Genomic DNA, 19,044 nt, shown 5'->3' with positions numbered 1-19,044 from the left:
AAGTTGTAAATTACACAATTTTTATTTGTTATTTAAACTGTATTATATTTAGTATTTTTTTATTTTACAATGAAAAAATTTAAAAATATACAATAACAATATTATATATTTTGGTACATTTTATATTACCCAATTTTGTTAATTATATTAATTATAATTTTAGTACAGTTAATGAATATAAATAATATGATAATTTACAACACGTTGTAACAATAAATGAGTGAATTAAAATGAGTTACGAATAAGCGTTTTGTGCAGCCTTTTCAAGTGGGCAGACGGCGGATATCATCTTTTCGTTAATGCACTTTTCGACGATTTCCGGCACTGTTTTCCCAGTGACGAATTTACCGGTGACGATGCTTTTTGTTTTGTATCTTTCTTCGCCGTCGAAAGAGATACGCGTCAATCTATTGTGTTTGCACTCCCCCTTATAATTGTATGAAATAACAAATGGGGCTTCTGGTGATTTCGACGAGAGTCTTACGATAAAGAACCCATCGACTCTATTAGCCAACCAGCTTTGTGCAATTTCACGTGTAATATCGAACGCGAAATAGTCCTTAGTACAGATTTCATTGAGGTCTTCCATCAAACCCTTGTCTTGGAAGTAATTGCCAAACAAGTCGATCGTCTTCTGGAAATTCTCAGGAAGGACTTTTTTCGACTCGAAGATGTTGTGGAGCTTCTCTTCACTCTTCAATGTGATTTGCACTTCCTTTGCAACTTCATTGAAAAAGTCGTTCTTTTCAACTTCAAGCTCCAAACCACCGGTTTTGGCATTGAAGAAATGTTTCTTCCAGAATTCAATACCCTTCTCTGACTTCAGCGATATGTCCAGAGATACTTTCTGTAACTCGTCCAACACTTCTTTGGCTGTTGGTCTGTTGTCGGGGTCACCGTCCCACATTTTAATCATCGTCGGGACAAATTTCTCTGGGACAGAGTCGTCGATCTCAGGACGTTTCCCGCCCTGTAAAATGTCCTCAGCAAATATGTCGAAGTCGTCGTACTCGGGGTACAAATCTTTTTGTGTGAACGTTTGCCACATAATGTACGACAAAGCATAGACGTCCCCAGCAAACGACACTTCATTATAATCAGCCACTTCTGGGGCAATATAGTATGGCGTTCCTTTCCAGTCAGAGCCACGAACATCTGCAGGGAAGACTGTGAATCCAAAGTCGGTGACTTTCACTGTCATGTAACGATCAACCATAAAATTCTCTGGTTTTAAGTCTCGATGAACTAATCCAATTGCACTGTGGAGCCAATTCACCCCAAGAGCCATTTCACTGCACAATTTCAACTTAATAGCAGGTGTGAGTGTGATCCGAAGAGACTCGGGAAGACTTTGTGGTCGATAGAGGAGTGCATCTAAGTCCGCAGCCATAAGTTCTGAAACGATCATGATTGTGCTTTCAGTGCAAGCACCCATGAAAAGAACAATATTGGGGTGGAAGACCTTCTTCAAAACGCCAATTTCATTCAGAAAGTCTCGACGCTCACTGTAGGACAACTTTTGTTTGTTGGGAACTTTAACAGCAACAGGAAGTCCCATGACTATACCACGATATACTGTACCAAAGGAACCCGACCCAAGTTTGTCCTTTTTGGGGTCGAAGCTGACGTCGGTCACTTTCAAGAATGAAGGTGAGGATTGCATATAATGTGTATTGTATTATAAGTTCTCAAAAAACGAAGAAGTAATTACATCAAATTAATTTTTGATAATTTGTATTTTTTTTCATTTCTAGATGTTGACATAATGCTCAACTTTGTTGGGTAAACAGTTGGATTCTGTGGATATTTTTTTGTCTTGTTTAAAGGATTTTGTTTTGGATAATTACTTGATTATAGTTGTTTTATTATAATTGAAAAACATTTGAATGGTTTTAATATTTTGATTGTTCGAAATTACTAATACACATTTTTTTGCTTGAAAAATAGTTTGAACTGTGTTTCACATTCAAATATTAGACAACTAACCCAAACTGTTTGGTCTTTTTGTTGTATTGTAATAGAAAACCAAAAATATTTTATTACACACAAAAGTACAATTATAAAAAATTATTTAATTATTTTTTTTAAATAAAACTATTTTGTAATTAAAAACAATTTAGAAAAACAATTCAATTTCAATCCAAATTATTAAAAAAAAATTTATTAATATTGTATTTCAATTAAACAAACAACTGTGATAAATTATCGGAAAATTACACATTATTATTAACAAAAAAAAATAAAAAAAATTAAAGTTTATATTTTAATTCATGTATTATTTAGTATTATTTAATAATTATAAAAATATGATACATTTTTATTGATTAATAGTAAAATGTATTATTATTTTTAAAATGAATAAAAAGTCAATAAATCGTTTAAAAAAATGAACTATAATTTAGCAATTCGATAGTTATAAACTAATAGATTTGATTATTATAAAGAAATATATTGAATTATTAAACTATAATAACAAAAAATTGATATTAACAATTAGTAATTTTTATAATTATCAGAACCTATATTAAACAATGATAATATTATTGGTTTTTTATCTTATATATATTAGTTTGTAAAATAATTATGGCATAAATTATTATTCAAAAAATAATAAATAATTTTTAATAAGCAAAAATACAATATTACACAAGAACTAATAATTGAAGTTATTCTATAGTTTTACTCATTTTTTGAACACAAAAAATAAAGAATGCAGTCATCGAAGAGTATCATTCTTGTCTGTTGTGGTTCTTTCAACCCAATCCATGAGTTACACCTTTTGATATTTGGTTTGCTATTAAAATTTATAATAAATCTGACCATAAGAAATTGCAAAAAATTACTTTACACTCAACGGCCGCAATTGTTACAAAGGGATCATTTCTCCAGCCAACGACAGATACTGGAAAAATGGTCTCCTTCATTCTTCGCATCGTGTTGCAATGTGTAGAGAAGCTGTAAAAACATCTGATTGGATTACAGTTGATGACTGGGAAAGTAAACAGACGGACTACGTTAGAACATACAACGTCTTGTCTCATGAAAGAGAAGTTTATGGAAACGACTATGACATATACTTCATTGGTTCAGACGATTTATTACCAAACATGGCAGATCCCAAATGTTGGGATCCCGTCTTACTTGAGAAGTTGGTCTCTGAGTTTGGTGTTGTGATGTTGCGACGACTTCTTGAAAACCCCGAAAAAGAAGTTGAGAAAAACGCCATTTTAGTTCGACACAAAGAGCATATTTTTGTTTGTAGTGGTTTCCAAGCACAACACAGTTCAACAGAAGTTAGAAATTTGGTAAAACAAGGACTCAGTATCAAGTATATGGTACCAGACTTAGTCATAGACTACATTAAAGCAAACAAACTTTATTTGGAATAAGAATAACGTCTTTGGTTCTCTTCTTTTATTTGAAACATATTAAGTTAAGACTAATTAACTTATTATAATTAAACTATAATTAAACTATAATTATAATAATAATTATAATAATAAAGTGATATTAAATTATAAATCTGTTTTAAATTGATCAAACTCCGCCCATTCATTGTCTTCTTCTTTCTTCTTGTCATCTTCTTTCAATACAGTTTCTTTCTTCTCTTCAGTGGGGACAGTTGCAAGATCGACGCCAATCGATTTCAAATATTTAGCAGCCTCAGGCCTTTGCCAAAAAGCATCTTCTTTCACTTTTTTCCATACAGGAGGCTCTTCACCATGAATGCAATCCATAATGAACATGGTGACTTCCCAAAACATTTTCCCAGAGAGCTCATCTTCTGAAACAATTTTGTCTGTGACGAGGAGATTTAAATATTTATCAACGACTCTTTGACCGACAAGAGAATATGGCACTTGTAATGACCTCGCAACAACATCGTCGGGCTTCTTATCGAGTTTCTGAAAAAGAGGAAATGCCGTCTCCATTAGTTGCTCTTCAATAGTGTCTTGCAACACCTCGCACTCCTCTTTCTTTTTGTCAATTTGCATACACCTTTTGAACGCGCGTTCTCCCCACACAACCCAGAAGTCTCCAGCCCCACAAGAAGTTGTAAAGAGATAGACAAAAAGCAACAAGACTTGTCTCATTTGATCTTTTGTGTTATTGATTTCTAGTTTTCTTTCTATTTTCTTTTATCGACTATAATACTAGTTAAGTATAGTTCAAGTAACTTTCAACTCAAAATGAACACAATTTAACACTATTCTTCGGCAGATCGAGGTTCTTTCTCAAACGTCTTGTACATCACAAACGCTCTCGATATGAGTTCTTCCATGTCTTGGCCACTCCACGACCGACTTGGAATGTTCTGAAGGAATTGCATTGCCTCCGCAAACTCCATTTTCATCAACTTTGCTTTGTACTTTTCAATCAGTGAGACACAAACATACACATGAAAGTGACTAAACCCATTTCCATCATCATCAGAGAGATAGGTATCCCACAACCGCATTCCTTGCTCGGGAGATAACTCACGAAGCAAAAAGCAGTTGATCCATCGAAACGCAAATTGGAAGAACAAAATGTTGTTTTCCTCAAAATGGACATCCAAAGGTTTGTCGACTTCTCCAACAACCTTTTTCATGACTTCCAGTTGCTTAAAAATTTGTGACTGATTGCTTGTGTAGTGGTCTTGAATATTCATCATCAATGACGAAAAGCACCAATATAAATCCGCCTCGACATTATGTGTCGCATCACTTGATATGTCTTCGAAGATTTGTGGCGTTTTCAAAGGGGAGTATTCCTCAAGAAATACAGTGAAGATTGGAATGACTAAATCGTTTAAGCCTTGGATGTATCCACAAGCCGGGTTCCGTAAAGCCCATAAGAACAAGACATTCTCCATCGTCTTTTGGGCCACTTTATGCGAAAGTAAAGGCACTTCCGTTGTGCTTCGAGAGATATCTAATCGAATTTGACGAAGTGTTTTCTCCTCAATTTCAGTTAATTCGTAGCTCAACATTTTGGTGTACGTCTGATACTCGGATCGCTTCTTCTGAAGCACCTTGTCGACTCGTGAAACTTCACTGGGAATGTAATTGAACAAATACTTCCACACAACATTCCGAACACTGAATGGCACCCCATGCCAACTCATTTTCCGCAGTTTCGCAACGTCGACAGTCGGCACGTTCAACACCCGAAGAAATTGTTTCAGTCGGCAAGTTTCTTCAGACATCAAGAGAACTGAATAAAAAGAGTTAGAAGTAATTCTCTCGAGTTTTCCATTGTTTGGTAAGTCCTTTTTATTTTATCATAAGTAGAAAAGGAAAGTAGTAAAATGAATTATAAATAATTATTAAAAAATAGGTTTAAGTGGTTAGGTTGGTAGATAAATGCAAATGTATCAATTCACTGTTCTGGTAAAAGTATAATTAATTAATTATATATAATGGCATGAACCAAACTTAAAATAGAATAGACACAATAAATAGTATTTAATAAATAAATAGAGTATTCAACAGGTAGTATTCTTGATCTATTGACATTAGCTTGTTAAACTACTTCGCGTTAACTAAAAATTTCTCTCCTTTCTTCTCAATGGAGTTTGTCTTGAGAATTTGATCGATTTCAATTTCAGTTGTTAGCCTTTGTTTTTTGCCTCGATTTAAAAGAGCTTTAAAGGTAAAATCTTTCTTTCGAGGAGACTTTACCTCAAATGGTTTCGGGCTTCCTCTTCCCTCTGAACACGCTGGACTTGTGACACTGATTGTTCCACTTCTTTGCACGGACTCTGGTCGAGTGATTGAATACACTTTTTTGAACCCAAAAGATGTTCGCTGTTTTGGTTCTATTTGTATTTTTGGCATACTGTTTTTCCTTTTGAAGACTTCATTTCTTTTTTGCTCACCAAAAGGAATCGAAGGCAAACTGTTGTTTTTCAAATCCTTACGATCTTTATCTTCGAGTTCTCCAATACAAAGTAACATATCACTCGAGTCATCCCACGTGCCAGACCGCTTCTTTTCGAATTTTTCAGGTTTCTCCTTTTTATCTTTAGATTCTCTGCGTTCTGGACGCTTTTTAAACGAACTTCGAACAAACCCAATTTCTTCGCTGAACTGCAAAAAGTATTTTTCAATTGCGCCCTGTACTTGTATTTGGTACACATTTATCTGTTTGGATGGTTTTGCGGGATAAGGAGGAGGTGTTCCCATTGTCTGAAAATGGTCAATCATATCCTCACAGATGAATTCAAACTCACTCAACATTAGTTTGAAAAAGTCAAACAAGATGCTCTCACATTCAGAGTCTTTTGAGTTGTTCAGAAAGCACTTGCCATAAAGCAATGATAATATTTTAACACTACAATTGTTGCATTCGGAGTATGAATACAAATTGAATATATGTCTTAGGATATAAGTCGCAGTGTCTTTGTTTTCATTGCTCAAACCAGACAATGCTCTTTTGATGCAATCAACTTGGGTAAGTTGGCTGTCGCATTTAAATTCCCTTTTGAAGTCAAAATAGTCTCTTTGAATGAGAGGTTCTGGAATACTTTCTATAAATAAAGACGTCAAATGAAATGCGATTCTTGGAGGAAGTGATGTTGTATTAATATCGTTCTCAAGTTCTAAAAGAGCAAGATACTTCTCCTTTTCTGGTTTTGTTATTTTCGTGTCAAAGACTTGAGGAGTCTGATAGTATCCCATGTCTTCTAAAAAAGGTATAAACCGGTAAAGAGGTAGTGGGATCTTCCACCCAGATTTTTCAACCGCAACAGAGAGGGGATACCCAAAATATCCGATCGAGTGTATCAAAGGTGAAAGTGATGAAATCCAATCGTTAAATTCATCATTTGTGTCGCAACATATTTGGTAATATTTGTCGTTTTCCAATAACTCGAAAGTGGTTGATTCATTCTCAATTCCAAAGAGCATAGTGGACACTTTCTTCGTGTCAATGATTTGTTTTTGAAAAAACTTTAAGTGTTTTAACAAACTTTTCGCAAAAATGTGTTCGCTATTTTAATCGTGAAAATGGGTCTTTTTGTTGGGGTCATAGTGGAGAATTGTTCTTTATAAAACGCGATTTCTGTCAAGTGGATTTTCATGTATAACTTCCTTGGTCCTTTTAGCTCTCCACCTCTGATATTGACATATCCTTCAGTCTTATGTGTTGACATCGATAAGAATTAACAAGATCCAAAATTAAATGCTTTTGAACAAGGTTATTTGGTCTTCAGTCTTCTCGAGCTTGTCTTCTGATGTTCATTTCTTCGTTATTTCTCCCTCAAAAATAGTTTCACCTATTAAAATTATTATATTTTTAAAATAAATTTATTGGATTATTTTTTTATTGTCCCATTAGTGGATTAACCATTAATAATAACCTTTAATAATAATAAAATTGTTTCAATACATAACATTTGTCCTCAAGCGTCTGTACATTTGAGTATTGATAAAGTGTTTGTCAAAAATAATTATATTCTCGGCATCCTCGACTTTTTGAAACCAATTCTGTTACAACAGAGTTTTTCTTACGAGTTTTATAATTGTTTAAAACTCATATAATCTAGTACTAAATAATTTCAAATACAATAAAAAACTAACCACTAGTTTGACTTAAACTTTGACAAACAAAAAATGAGGTTCTCCAACAACTTTTTCGAACTGACAAACAAAAAAATCAATATAAGATAGTTCAGGTATTGTTGAATGAATTATTCCATAACGCACTCAATTGTATTGGAATCAATTCGATACTACAAATGTGTTTTATTTAAACATTTAATAAATAAAATTCAGTTAAACTTTTTATTATATTTTTAAGTTAATACCTATTAAGACATTATTTGAATAAAACTAAATGTTATAATATATATACTATATGTTTATACTAAATATAAGTATGATACAATGTTTTATAAATAATAATATTTATTATTACTATTGTTATTATTATAATTATAATAATAATATCAACAAGATTACTCCATTGTTCATTCAACACCCTAAAACAAGAATTTGTCACTCAAGCTCTTCTTGAAGCGTTTTCACTTTTTGAGAATACGTAAGCAACAACAACACAATTTCTTCATCAGTTGTTTGCTCTGTCTTCCCAATTGACATGTACTCAACAATAGTACCAAGCAACTCCTTCAAACTCTTGCCATTCTGCCCTTCAATTGCAATCTCTTTACATAACGCAATGACGACACGAAGCACCCGCCTATTTGTCTCGCTACAATTTTCATCAAGCACATCGATGTCATTCACCATGAAAATAGACATAGTGAATAACTGCCCCAATGCCCTCAAATAAATGAGGAATGCTTCACTTAACAAATTGACATCATACAAGCCCAGTCCCTTCATTGCATCAACGGAAAGGAATATTGACTGATAAAAATCGATATTTGTATTTGAAGGAATCGTCGTGAAGAGTGTTTTGCTAGTTTTGTTACTGTCCAAAACGTTGACAAAACTCAATATTTCTTTGGGGACCTTATGAGTCCCGCACGCTTCTGTGGATGGAAATTTTAGAAATGGTTCTTGGTGCTTAATAAGTTCTTCTGGGCTCAACCCAAAAGAAGTTTCATTTGTTGTGTATACAACTTCGATGAACGACGACGGGCCATTTAACACGGATACCTGAATAATGAATTGTTTTCCTTCTCTGATGTTTCTGACATTCTCCGCAGTCATCATCACCACTGCCTCTATATTTTCTGTGTTTTTTGTCTTCACAAGAGCTCGTCGTTTTGCTACAGTAATCCACTGCGGTTCCATTTCAGTGCCGTCTTCCATCGATATAAATTTGACAATATACTCAAAGTCCACCCCTCCACAATTTGTTATTGGAATTGAAATCAAATCCTTCTGATAGGGGCGAATTTCACCAATTTCAACCACCTTTTGTACTTTAAATACTGGAACAAGTGTCAGTGATATCTTATTCGCTAACCCCAGTATTTCCTTCCACGACTCTTTCATCAACTTTTCATTCACAAAACGTGGTTTTAATAGTGTGGTGCACCTCACTGGCAAATGGTCTGAATAACAGATGTTAAGACTGGTATAGTCTCTCAACGAAATTTGATACAACTGACTCACTCGAAACAAGACTCTATCACACCACGCCGGGTTTCTTTTCCAGTCCAACTTGTCCGTCCCTTTCTCCAATCGATATGTCGGTCCAAACAACACTGGCGCTTCAATAAATCCAGCAAAAGCGTTAGATTTTGCAACGGAGTCACTCAGTTGGTCAGCCAGAAAGAGTAGCGGAATGTCGTTTAAATGGTGTCGAATGCCGCTTTCTTCCAAGTCAAGTCGGTAATTGAAATCGCCCATCCAAACCTCATAATCGTGGTCCTCGGGTCTCAGCTCAAAATTCAAATTCTTTCTTGTCGTCCAGTAACACTCGTCGCATTTTTCAGGACCATCCCCCGCCGTAAAATGCGCCCCTACAAATAGCACTCGGCACGCCCCTATTCGACAAGAAACCCCAATAGCGCCTTTGTTACCAACTACACCAAACTGTCCCAGCGTCACCGTAGACACCTTTAAATCACAAATCGTCAAACACTCCTCTCGGGAGGAAAAGATGAACATCGCGAGTCCTCCGTGTTGTTGAGAGAAGACGCAGTCGTACCTCCGGATTTTGGGGAGTGCCGATTCAAAGAGAGTTTGCCACTGTATTAAAAGTTCCGATTGACCAAAAGTCATCATTCCACTCAGACTCATATTGATTTCCTCTAACACAACAACAAACATTTTTGAGTCGTCGAAGAGGTGCTCGATTGGAATTTGGCTCGGGTCACTCTCGGCGACATTCCACGTGATGAACGTGGTCTTAATAGGAAGTACCTCAGTGAAATAGAACCACCTCTCGCGCATTTTCTTATCGAACCACTCATCTTGGTCTTCGGAATATTTCACGTAGTCTGCTTGAGTTATTTTTGTTTTGTCTCCGTCGCGAATGGGGTCTTCAGCGGCGTTTGGTTTAAAGCGGGAACCATCCCGTGGGAGTGGGAATGACATAGCTTTTCGAGTTTTTGAAACACCATCTCTTTGTTTTTCGACTATTACTGTATTTGTTTAGTATTCAAAAGATGTTCTAAATATAAATTTCAATAGCATTTGAGTCTTTTTGTTTTAGTTCTTGATGTATAATTAAAATTACTATCTTTGTATTATTAAACTTTAACTATAAAATTTGGTTTATTCAACTAGCCCAGAATCACGTCGATGAAGTCCGCGATGTTGTTCATCAAGTAGGTGAAGAGCGCATTGACACACTTCATTTCAGCAACGGCTTTCATCGAGTAGTCTTTCCAGTAGATGTATGGTCCAAAAATGGTGCCTAGATTGCCTTGGTCCATTCTGTTGAATGTGTTTTGTTCCGAAATGAGGCGTGCCAAGTTGACCAACGCCAAGAGCATATGCCGATTTTCTTTCGGGACTTGTGCAAGTAACTTCTTTATTTCCGTTGAAACGACAATTTCTGGGTGGGTTGATGCTATTAGTTAGTTCTATTAATTAACAAATAGAATTAACTACTTGAATTTTAAAATACACAAACAAAAGAGCTCCACAACCTTCTCACCAATCTCGTTGGTCAGAAGAGGTGCTGGTAGTGACTGGAGATAAGACTTTAATACCGAACATACATTATGGGGGTCTTCTGAAATTGGAAACGCACTCACTTTACAGTGGTTGAATGCGTCGATATATAAATCAACTTTATCTTTGTTTCCGCTCAGTCTGAAAATACCTTCTGTTGTCAGTGCGTCTGGGTTCGCTGAGAAATACTGAATAGCACATTCCACCACAATTGGAAGATCAGACACCCCTCTGTTATGGTGGTGGACGGCATCATATAAAGTGACTCCGAAAATCGGGTGCGCCTTTTTGGAATATGCGTTGACTGCCCACAGTGGAAGTGAGAACATCCCAACTGGAATCTCCTCATAAAAGTCATACATGTCTTCGACTATTTTCATTTTTGCACTCGTGTGTTCTGAGAAGAATGTTGTCGTTACTTTAAAACGTATGGATGGTTGGAGAACCAAATACAGGCGGTGCAAATTAGTGTGGTACTTTCTAGGGAAAAGTGTGAATAAAGATTTTGCCAAATCAAGCGGCAGTTGGTCTTCTTCGTCTATGTAAATAATTGAAAAGTTTGTATTTGAAATAGGCTCAAGCCTTGTGATCAAATACAAGAAGAAAAATTTCAGTTGTTCATCAGAAAATTTGTAATTTTTGTATGGGAAGTTTTTCATATTTATCAATACAAGGGGGCGTTTGTCTCTGTCGGTGTACTTACTCACAAGGAAATTTGAAAACTTCGAAAATTGTGAAAAATCCAACTTCTTTGCATATGAAAGCCAATTAATATACGTTTCATCCCCTAATAGTATTTCATGTATTTGGTTCTGTTGGTCATTTCGGTTGTCGTTGTACTTTCAGATGATCAAAACAAACGTTTTTGTCTTTGATAAACGAATGAGTTTGCTCGAAGTATGCGTTGTCAATTTCAATAAAAGAAGTCAAAACACCGTCGTCGGAGTCGTCGAGAAAAACAGGGGGGCTGAGTGTTCTTTGGGCTTCAAACTTTAAGTCAGTTTTTGATTGTTTCGATTAAAAACAAACAACCACAGGCATTTTTACTTCCTGGCTTTTTGGTTGAGGTAACGAGTTGTTCCGTGGAAACAGCTTTTCCGTTGGTTTCATAAGCCTCTTTCTTTTAGTAATGCCAACGTCCATTCAATTTTTATATTTTTTAGTCTTAAATTTTTAAAAATTGGATCTGAAAATATGTATTCGAGTTATACAGAATGATCCTTTAAAAGGCAATAGATAGTTGTGGGATAACTGATTTAAACAAAAACGTGCTGCACAGTGGTCGAAGTTGTGTTTCTTTCCACAATTGCACTCTTCTGCATATTCCCCAGGTCTTTCAAAATGTCATCAACATTTCTAGCGGAAACAAGCGAATGGACAGTCAGTGATCTAACGATTCCTTGTGGATCAATGATGACAGTCGCCCTGTTAGAAACTCCAGTGAAGCTCATGAGACCAAAGGATTCGCTAATTTTGTGATTTTCATCGGATATGAGCGGATACTTGAGCGCACCAATGGACTTTTTGTCTGTGGTCTGGCAAAGCTTTTTGTGCGACTCAATCGGGTCAACTGATATGCCAACAACTTCCGCGTTTTTGCTTTCGAACATTTCAAACTTGTTATTCACCTCAACCAATTCCTTTGGGCACACAACCGAGAAGTCTCGGCAATAGAATACAAGAACAAGGAACGTGTCCTTCTTTCTCGAAAATTGCTTAATCTCACCATTTGAATAGCAAAGCCCTTCAACGGTTGGTGCAACAGACCCAACACCAATTTTTGGTTTTGAAAACCTGTGAAACAGTCCCTTGACTTTGTCCGCAAACGTTTCTTTAGGCTCATTGTCACATTCACAAATTGGTTTTTCCATGTGTTGTTTCCATGTTTTCCGTCCTCATCCGTTCTGTCTTTCCACCACTATCTCATCATCTCACTAAATAACAATCTTCATTATTATTTCTATATGTAAAGTTGGCTGCATCGAAGTTCTTAACTATAATTTATAATAAAAGTAAATATAATATATAGTTCTCTCCTTTTCATTTTAAATTTTCAAAATGCCATAATAATACTTTTATTTTACTAATACAACTCCCATTTTGACAACAATCACAAAACGTCAATCAAAAATCACTTTTTAGTCAAAACAGTGCAGTGGTATTTTTACATTCCCCAAAATTTTGGTACATCCCCTGAAACAGTGTTTCCCAAAAACGAACACGACTGTTGGCAATGAAATACTTTGGAGACTATAACAATTATCAAAACATTGGAAAGGGATTTCCCCCAATTTGTTTGGTAAAGAAACCGCACTCAAATTCATACAATTTTTAAAACACGAATCTCCAAGTAAAGTGATTGTTTGTGGTAATGAGATATGAACAAGAGACATACAATTCCTGAAACAACACACTTCGATGCTTCTCACGTTATCAGGAAACTTTGTTTTCACCAAGTCTACATCAGCTTTCGTCAAGCAAATATTTGGCGTTCGAATACCACAACTATTTAAAATAGCTCCAAGCCAGAAGGAGACATCGAAAGGATACGTGTCAACTGCAAAACCGCCTAAATAGATTTTCCGTAAAGACTGACACTTCTCAATCACGTTAGCGTGCATCGTCACTAACTTCGTCGACAAATCTAGACTCATTAACTTCGAGCAGTTATAGAAACAGAACTCGTCGATGACCTCAACACTGTCCGGTATAATCATTTCACTCAGACTAATGCAGTCGCGAAAGGTCGACTGCCCAATTCGCGTGAGAGTCGTTGGTAACTGGACAAATTCTAATTCTTTGCAGTAACTGAAAGACTCCTTTTCGAGATATTTGACACCATACAAAATGACATATTTAAGGTGGTAGCACCGCTTGAAACAACATATCCCAAGTTGTGTGATATTCGTTGGGAGACAAACACCAGTCAATGAAAAACACTTGTAGAAACACGAGTCACCAATTTGTTCCATATTTTCAGTAACATACACTCTTTGCAGTGCACAACACATACGAAACATGTTCTCTTGCATTTTTAACAGGCGAGAACCACCCTCGTACAGTAATTGTTGAAGTTCAATACAGAAGTCAAAACAGCGCTTCTTAATGACTTGGACACTCTTCGGTATTATCAACATTTTCAACGACCGGCAATTGAAAAAACAACATTCTCCAATGTAACTCACCTTCGACGGAATCGTCAGGGAACTCAAATTGTTGCATTCAGCAAACACATTTTTGTCAATGAACAACAAGTTCTTCGGTAATGATATTTTCCTGAGACTTTTACAGAAATAAAACTGTGACTCGGACAATTCAGTGATTCCGCTGCCCAACACTATTTCTTCCAAATTGATGTTGTTGGAAAACGTGTTCTTCTTGATTGAAACGATAGAGTCAGAAAGGGTCACGGTCTTAAGTTGACTCGACAGCAAATACATCCCTTCTCGTAAACACGTCACATTCATCGGAATGTCGCTGATGCGTTTCAGTGGGTATCTATTGATCTCAGTCACAACATCTTTGAGATATATCCCATTCGTCTTGTCTTGTTCTCGCAAAACCACTTGTGTGCATTTGATGTTATTATTGCTGTATATCAAAAACTCCGAGTAGCTCACTTTGGATTTGGTACCTCGTGAGAGAGTTGGCGACTTCAATACAATTCGTTCCATCTTGTCGCTCTCCTCGAATAAGTAGTTACCAAGTGTTGTGACTCCGGTACCAATGGTGATTGCTGTTAATTTTTCGCAGTGAGAGAATGCGCAGTTCCCTATTTTTGTCACCGTGTCTGGAACATCAATTTCACTCAATTCGTCACATGAAAAAAAGCAGTTTTTTCCAATGGAAACGACGTTTGGCGGAATTGAAAAGTGCTCAAATCGCTGTTGTGCGAAAAGGTCCTTTCCAAACTTGAGTTGGACATCGTCAGGCACAAAGTGCTCTCCATCGTCGTCAACACAACTTTCGTAGTCTTCGGAAGTGAATACGACGTCATTTGCGATGACTTTGAGTCCTTTCAACAAGACAAATGTTTTATATGAAACTTCGTATGGGAAAACACCGTTGATCAATTCCATGTCAAGCTTTTCCAAACTTTTGCAATTTGCGAAGACGTCTTTCTCTATTTTTGCAGTACTATTTTGGACTTCGATGTATTTCAGGTCAGTGCAGTCTTTGAAACACATTTTCCCAATAGATCTCACCGAGATTGGTAGAACTATTTGCTCAAGTCCACATGTGTCAAATACGCCTTTCCCAATCTTTTTAAGACTTGTAGGAAGACTGATCTCCTTCAGTGCAAGACACCCCTCAAAACAGAACTCCTTAATTTTGGTCAAGTCTTTGGGTAACATCACACAACTCAGATTTTTGCAGTTGGAAAACGTCTTTTTGTCCAATTCGCAGAGGCTGGAAGGAAGTTTTATTTCCTTGAGACTGACGGCTCCATAGAACGACTCGCTCATCAGGTAAGTGACTGTGTTTGGAATATCGACACAGGTCACTGCGTTCCCTTCGAATGCATGAGTGTCAATGATCACGATGTTTTCAGGTACATTGACACTTTTGATTACTGGGTAATTCTTGAAGCATTGAGTCCCAAGAATAAGTGCGTCTTGTGGAATGCCAGCCTCTTTAGTTTTTTGGTTCACCATAATCTCTCCACCAGCTACAAAACTGATGTGGACACATTTCACTCCAAACCGTTTTAAAAGTAACATGTCGTTGTAAGACACATCAAAAGGATATTCATCATTTTGAAGGGGAACTTGAAACACTTCCAGTTGGTCACACTTCCCAAAGCAGTCACAGGAAATGTGATGAGTTGTGTTGTGAATTATCAAACGAGTCAAAGAACTGCATCCATCAAAGCATTGCTGACCAATGTAGTCGACGGACTTTGGCACTTCTAAATCTATCAGACTCACACACCCTTTGAAAGTCTTTTCGTTTATCATCACAACGTTGTTTGGAATTTCAATGTCGGACAGAGAGACGCATCCCTCGAAGACAGAGTCCGAGATGAAAAACAGAGTCGACGGCAACACAACTGTCTTTAACGCTTGACACAACGCAAAACAGCTTGAGTAAATCATTGTCACAACTGTTGCACTCAAATCGACCGTCACTAGACCACAACGACAAAAAGTCTGAATTCCTACCGAGCACAATGACTTCGGAAACGAAAAGTGTGTTAAAGAGGGACAATTGAAAAAAGCAGCGCTGTCGATGGCAGTGATTTTATTTGGAACGGTGACGGAACTGAGCGAGAGACAATTCATAAATCCGTAGAATGGGATTGTGTCTATTAAAGGAGGTAAAACGACGTTCTTGAGCTGAAGACATTGGTTACAACACTCCGAGTCAATTCGCGTCACGTGGTTTGGAAAAACAAGTTCGGTGATTTGAGACTGTTCAAAACACTTTTGGCCCACTACTTTAACAAAAGAATTGTATAGTGCCTCTTCACCATAAAGATATCTGTCATTTTGTGTGAAAATTACGTTGTACACTTTGTTGAAATTGAGTTTTTCGTATATTGCTTCGGCATATGGTATTTCATAACTAAACGCCTTGATGTCTGTTGGGAATTGCTTTTCGTTTTTATGGTAAAGGAATTGAGTGTTGATAAGGGGAAATATGTGTTGGGAAGTAATTGGAATAGGGTTGTAGCGAAACTTATCGAGGGTTTCCCGAAACTTTTTGCAGACGCAGACCACGTTCTTGAAATCGGATAGATACTCGAGGTATTTTGCTACGATGAGAAGAGAGTAGCTGTCTAGTTTAGTCATCTCCAAATGGGTTTTTAAAGGTTTTTCATTCAATAAAAATAATGGAATAAATTCAATTTAAAAACAAGTTTTATTTTTCACCAACAAAATTTGTTTTAAAATCGACGAGACAATCATTCATATTTAATGATTGTGTTTTGTTATTTAGTGGAAAAAACAAAGAATTGGATTTTTGACAATAAAAAAATGTGAATAATGAAATAATAAATTTATTTATTTAATAGATTTGTTTTTTTATTCAACAATTTATAATTATATATATAGTAGGCTTTGCACCCGAGAATTTTATTATCAAAAATTAGTATCGAAAAACGCTATTAAAACGGGTAAATTTTGGTTCCCGTTTTATTAGCGTTTTTAGATACTAATTTTTGATAATATATTAACGGTTGCAAAGCCTGATATATAGTTGTTTTTAAACTAAAAGCAAATAAATAATGAACTTTTTTATTTAATAATAAAGTATTAAAATTTTAATATTGTTTTAATTTTAATTTTTATTTCTTTTTATTTTTTATTTAAATAATATATAAGGGACCTACATTGACCACCACCACCACCTCTTAAAATAGATTTATTTTTTCTATTTCGAATCATATTCAAATTAAAATTATAGTAAATAGGAAACTGGGATAATATTAGGTCTGGTTCCCGAATTCAAGAAATGCCGAAAAATCACCTCGAGTTAGTGGAAACCGAGTGAGACGGAGCATTGAAAAGAAGGCTCTGAAGACGCACTCAAACAGTCTGTTTGTGCACCGTTTCACCCACTTTCCAAGTCCTCCCTTGGCGCGGATCCCCCCCTGACCCCCCCGCAAGCGGGGGGGAACCACATCCGCGTCCACACAGTACGGACAAGGAAAGTGGGTGACATGGGGACGCACAAACAGTGGCTGAAAAATGGACTTCCTTCAAAAAACACTCGCGGCAAATATTTTTTTTTGGTAAAGGTGGTGGTGGTGGTCAATGTAGGTCCCAATATATAATAATTTAATACTTTATTATAGTTATTAAACAATTTTTAATAAGAATTAGTTGGAAACTAATACAGTTTTTTCGATTTAATTGTCAAATTGTCCAAATTAAATAAAAACAAACAAGTTGTTTAATTTGCGTCAATAGAGCAAAATTGATTCTTATGTTTTGTTCTTGTCTTTTTATTATATTATTTACTATTATAAACCAAATATAATAAGATTAATATTATTTTGGTTGCTATAAATATAAAAATATATTGGAACAATCAAATTAGACTCTGTTTGACTAACAAAAACACATTTTTGGGTTGAAATACCAGTTTCCTATTTTCTTTTTCACATTAATTTGGTTATAAAATAATACATCGTGATCAAATTAAACAAATTAGAATTAATTATACCAATATTAGCGCACTTCCCAAAAATGAAAAAACCAAGCCCAAAGTGTTAATAATAAACTGAGATTGGTTTATAAAATTTCAAGTCGAAATTATGTAAAGAATTGGAAACAAAAAACATTTTTTATCTTTTTCGATTGAAACGGTTGTCCTATAATCCCCATAATAACTACAAACATCGTATATATATAACAAAAACAATTATATATTATAATTTTAATATTATGATCAATCACTTTTGAAACCAAATAAGTCGTCAAAAAATGTTATTTTGGAAACTCAAATTGTCAAAATCAATGCGCGGGAGCCACAACTCCGGGAATATTGTCAAAAATGATACAGCCTGTGTATGTCAGTGGTCTCCAGAAGAGCAGCTAACCCTTGAAGAAGAGTTGTATCAGTTTGTTATTCTCCCTTTACATGTAATTGTTCAGTACTCCCTTCCATTTTACTAACAAGACAAAATAGTAAATCAGTTCTAACCATTTAGGATCCAACAACAAAATCAAGACATCACCGACATTTCTTCCATTCTCAAAATATCTTCAAAATTCCCGTCCAAATCGATTCAGCAAATTACAAGTCGAATCAAGTGGTTACAAATGAGTCAGCAAATCGTTTGTTACTAATCAGACTTTCTTTGAGTCGCTCACAAATAGCGTCCTCAGTGGGAGGTGTTTTGTCAAAACGAGAGTTTTTACATCCAAAAAGCAAAAATGATGCCACAGACAACTCGATTTCTTAGTCCGCGCAGTGGACCAAAGGACGTGTATCTTCCTTCGACCATTCAAGCAACCGAACCAATCCGGAGGAGAAGCTATTCGATGGAAGAAAAAACGACATTGTCGCCACGCCAACCTTCAATCATGATCGGCTCAAACAATTCTCAGAATTCCCCACGAGTGTACCACGCACCTCCCCCAGTCACATTCACAATTCCTCAAACAACTAATATGGATTGGGCAAAGAAGTTGATTGATGACAACGAAGTGATTCTTGGCGAACTCCAAAGTTGTGCAAACGTTCCTTTATGCACTTCTTTTATACACAACGGCAATACAATCCTCCAATTAACCAATTTGGCGGTTCATGGCGTTCTTCCATTCTTTTCAAAGGAGTTGCTCCTTTTCGACGAAGCTAAACGTGCTGGTGCGCCACCTTATATCCAGAGTACTATTGGATTTAAGTATCAACAAGAACTCCCAAAAACAATAGCGGTCAGGCAGCAACAGTCGGTGAGTCTTCCTGGGAGTTCATTGTCGCCAATGTCGTCGCAGAATGGTTCACTTCATTGATGTAATTG

The 19,044-nt window shown here is 36.1% G+C and overlaps 10 protein-coding genes across 10 annotated transcripts; 2 read left to right on the top strand and 8 right to left on the bottom strand.

Moving 5' to 3' along the window:
* Window positions 1-235: 235 nt before the first annotated feature.
* On the bottom strand, window positions 236-1,663 carry EIN_185110 (tyrosine protein kinase, putative; the record flags this gene model as incomplete). Its single annotated transcript, XM_004260857.1, has 1 exon — window positions 236-1,663. One exon carries the CDS (start codon window positions 1,661-1,663, stop codon window positions 236-238), a length of 1,428 nt encoding a protein of 475 aa, XP_004260905.1.
* A 1,047-nt stretch (window positions 1,664-2,710) lies between these two features.
* On the top strand, window positions 2,711-3,389 carry EIN_185100 (nicotinamide-nucleotide adenylyltransferase, putative; the record flags this gene model as incomplete). Its single annotated transcript, XM_004260856.1, has 2 exons — window positions 2,711-2,789; window positions 2,827-3,389. 2 exons carry the CDS (start codon window positions 2,711-2,713, stop codon window positions 3,387-3,389), a joined length of 642 nt encoding a protein of 213 aa, XP_004260904.1.
* A 126-nt stretch (window positions 3,390-3,515) lies between these two features.
* EIN_185090 (hypothetical protein) lies at window positions 3,516-4,094 on the bottom strand (the record flags this gene model as incomplete). Its single annotated transcript, XM_004260855.1, has 1 exon — window positions 3,516-4,094. The coding sequence occupies one exon, from the start codon at window positions 4,092-4,094 to the stop codon at window positions 3,516-3,518; it is 579 nt and encodes a 192-aa protein (XP_004260903.1).
* A 113-nt stretch (window positions 4,095-4,207) lies between these two features.
* Window positions 4,208-5,188, bottom strand: EIN_185080 (hypothetical protein; the record flags this gene model as incomplete). The annotated part of the gene is made up of 1 exon (XM_004260854.1): window positions 4,208-5,188. One exon carries the CDS (start codon window positions 5,186-5,188, stop codon window positions 4,208-4,210), a length of 981 nt encoding a protein of 326 aa, XP_004260902.1.
* A 322-nt stretch (window positions 5,189-5,510) lies between these two features.
* Window positions 5,511-7,135, bottom strand: EIN_185070 (hypothetical protein; the record flags this gene model as incomplete). Its single annotated transcript, XM_004260853.1, has 2 exons — window positions 5,511-6,902; window positions 6,953-7,135. The coding sequence occupies 2 exons, from the start codon at window positions 7,133-7,135 to the stop codon at window positions 5,511-5,513; spliced, it is 1,575 nt and encodes a 524-aa protein (XP_004260901.1).
* Window positions 7,136-7,979: 844 nt separating this feature from the next.
* EIN_185060 (phosphoinositide 5-phosphatase, putative) lies at window positions 7,980-9,992 on the bottom strand (the record flags this gene model as incomplete). The annotated part of the gene is made up of 1 exon (XM_004260852.1): window positions 7,980-9,992. The coding sequence occupies one exon, from the start codon at window positions 9,990-9,992 to the stop codon at window positions 7,980-7,982; it is 2,013 nt and encodes a 670-aa protein (XP_004260900.1).
* Window positions 9,993-10,180: 188 nt separating this feature from the next.
* On the bottom strand, window positions 10,181-11,717 carry EIN_185050 (hypothetical protein; the record flags this gene model as incomplete). The annotated part of the gene is made up of 4 exons (XM_004260851.1): window positions 10,181-10,470; window positions 10,534-11,386; window positions 11,436-11,564; window positions 11,604-11,717. 4 exons carry the CDS (start codon window positions 11,715-11,717, stop codon window positions 10,181-10,183), a joined length of 1,386 nt encoding a protein of 461 aa, XP_004260899.1.
* Window positions 11,718-11,830: 113 nt separating this feature from the next.
* Window positions 11,831-12,445, bottom strand: EIN_185040 (2-Cys peroxiredoxin BAS1, putative; the record flags this gene model as incomplete). The annotated part of the gene is made up of 1 exon (XM_004260850.1): window positions 11,831-12,445. The coding sequence occupies one exon, from the start codon at window positions 12,443-12,445 to the stop codon at window positions 11,831-11,833; it is 615 nt and encodes a 204-aa protein (XP_004260898.1).
* A 267-nt stretch (window positions 12,446-12,712) lies between these two features.
* On the bottom strand, window positions 12,713-16,366 carry EIN_185030 (hypothetical protein; the record flags this gene model as incomplete). Its single annotated transcript, XM_004260849.1, has 1 exon — window positions 12,713-16,366. One exon carries the CDS (start codon window positions 16,364-16,366, stop codon window positions 12,713-12,715), a length of 3,654 nt encoding a protein of 1,217 aa, XP_004260897.1.
* Window positions 16,367-18,004: 1,638 nt separating this feature from the next.
* Window positions 18,005-19,036, top strand: EIN_185020 (hypothetical protein; the record flags this gene model as incomplete). The annotated part of the gene is made up of 3 exons (XM_004260848.1): window positions 18,005-18,141; window positions 18,232-18,358; window positions 18,401-19,036. 3 exons carry the CDS (start codon window positions 18,005-18,007, stop codon window positions 19,034-19,036), a joined length of 900 nt encoding a protein of 299 aa, XP_004260896.1.
* Window positions 19,037-19,044: the final 8 nt, after the last annotated feature.

Source organism: Entamoeba invadens (assembly GCF_000330505.1).
Source record: "Entamoeba invadens IP1 unplaced genomic scaffold scaff_1105074725183, whole genome shotgun sequence".
NCBI classification, from domain to species: domain Eukaryota; phylum Evosea; order Mastigamoebida; family Endamoebidae; genus Entamoeba; species Entamoeba invadens.
The sequence above is the reverse complement of the archived record's forward strand: the minus strand, read 5'-3'. Positions and strand labels throughout refer to the sequence as shown.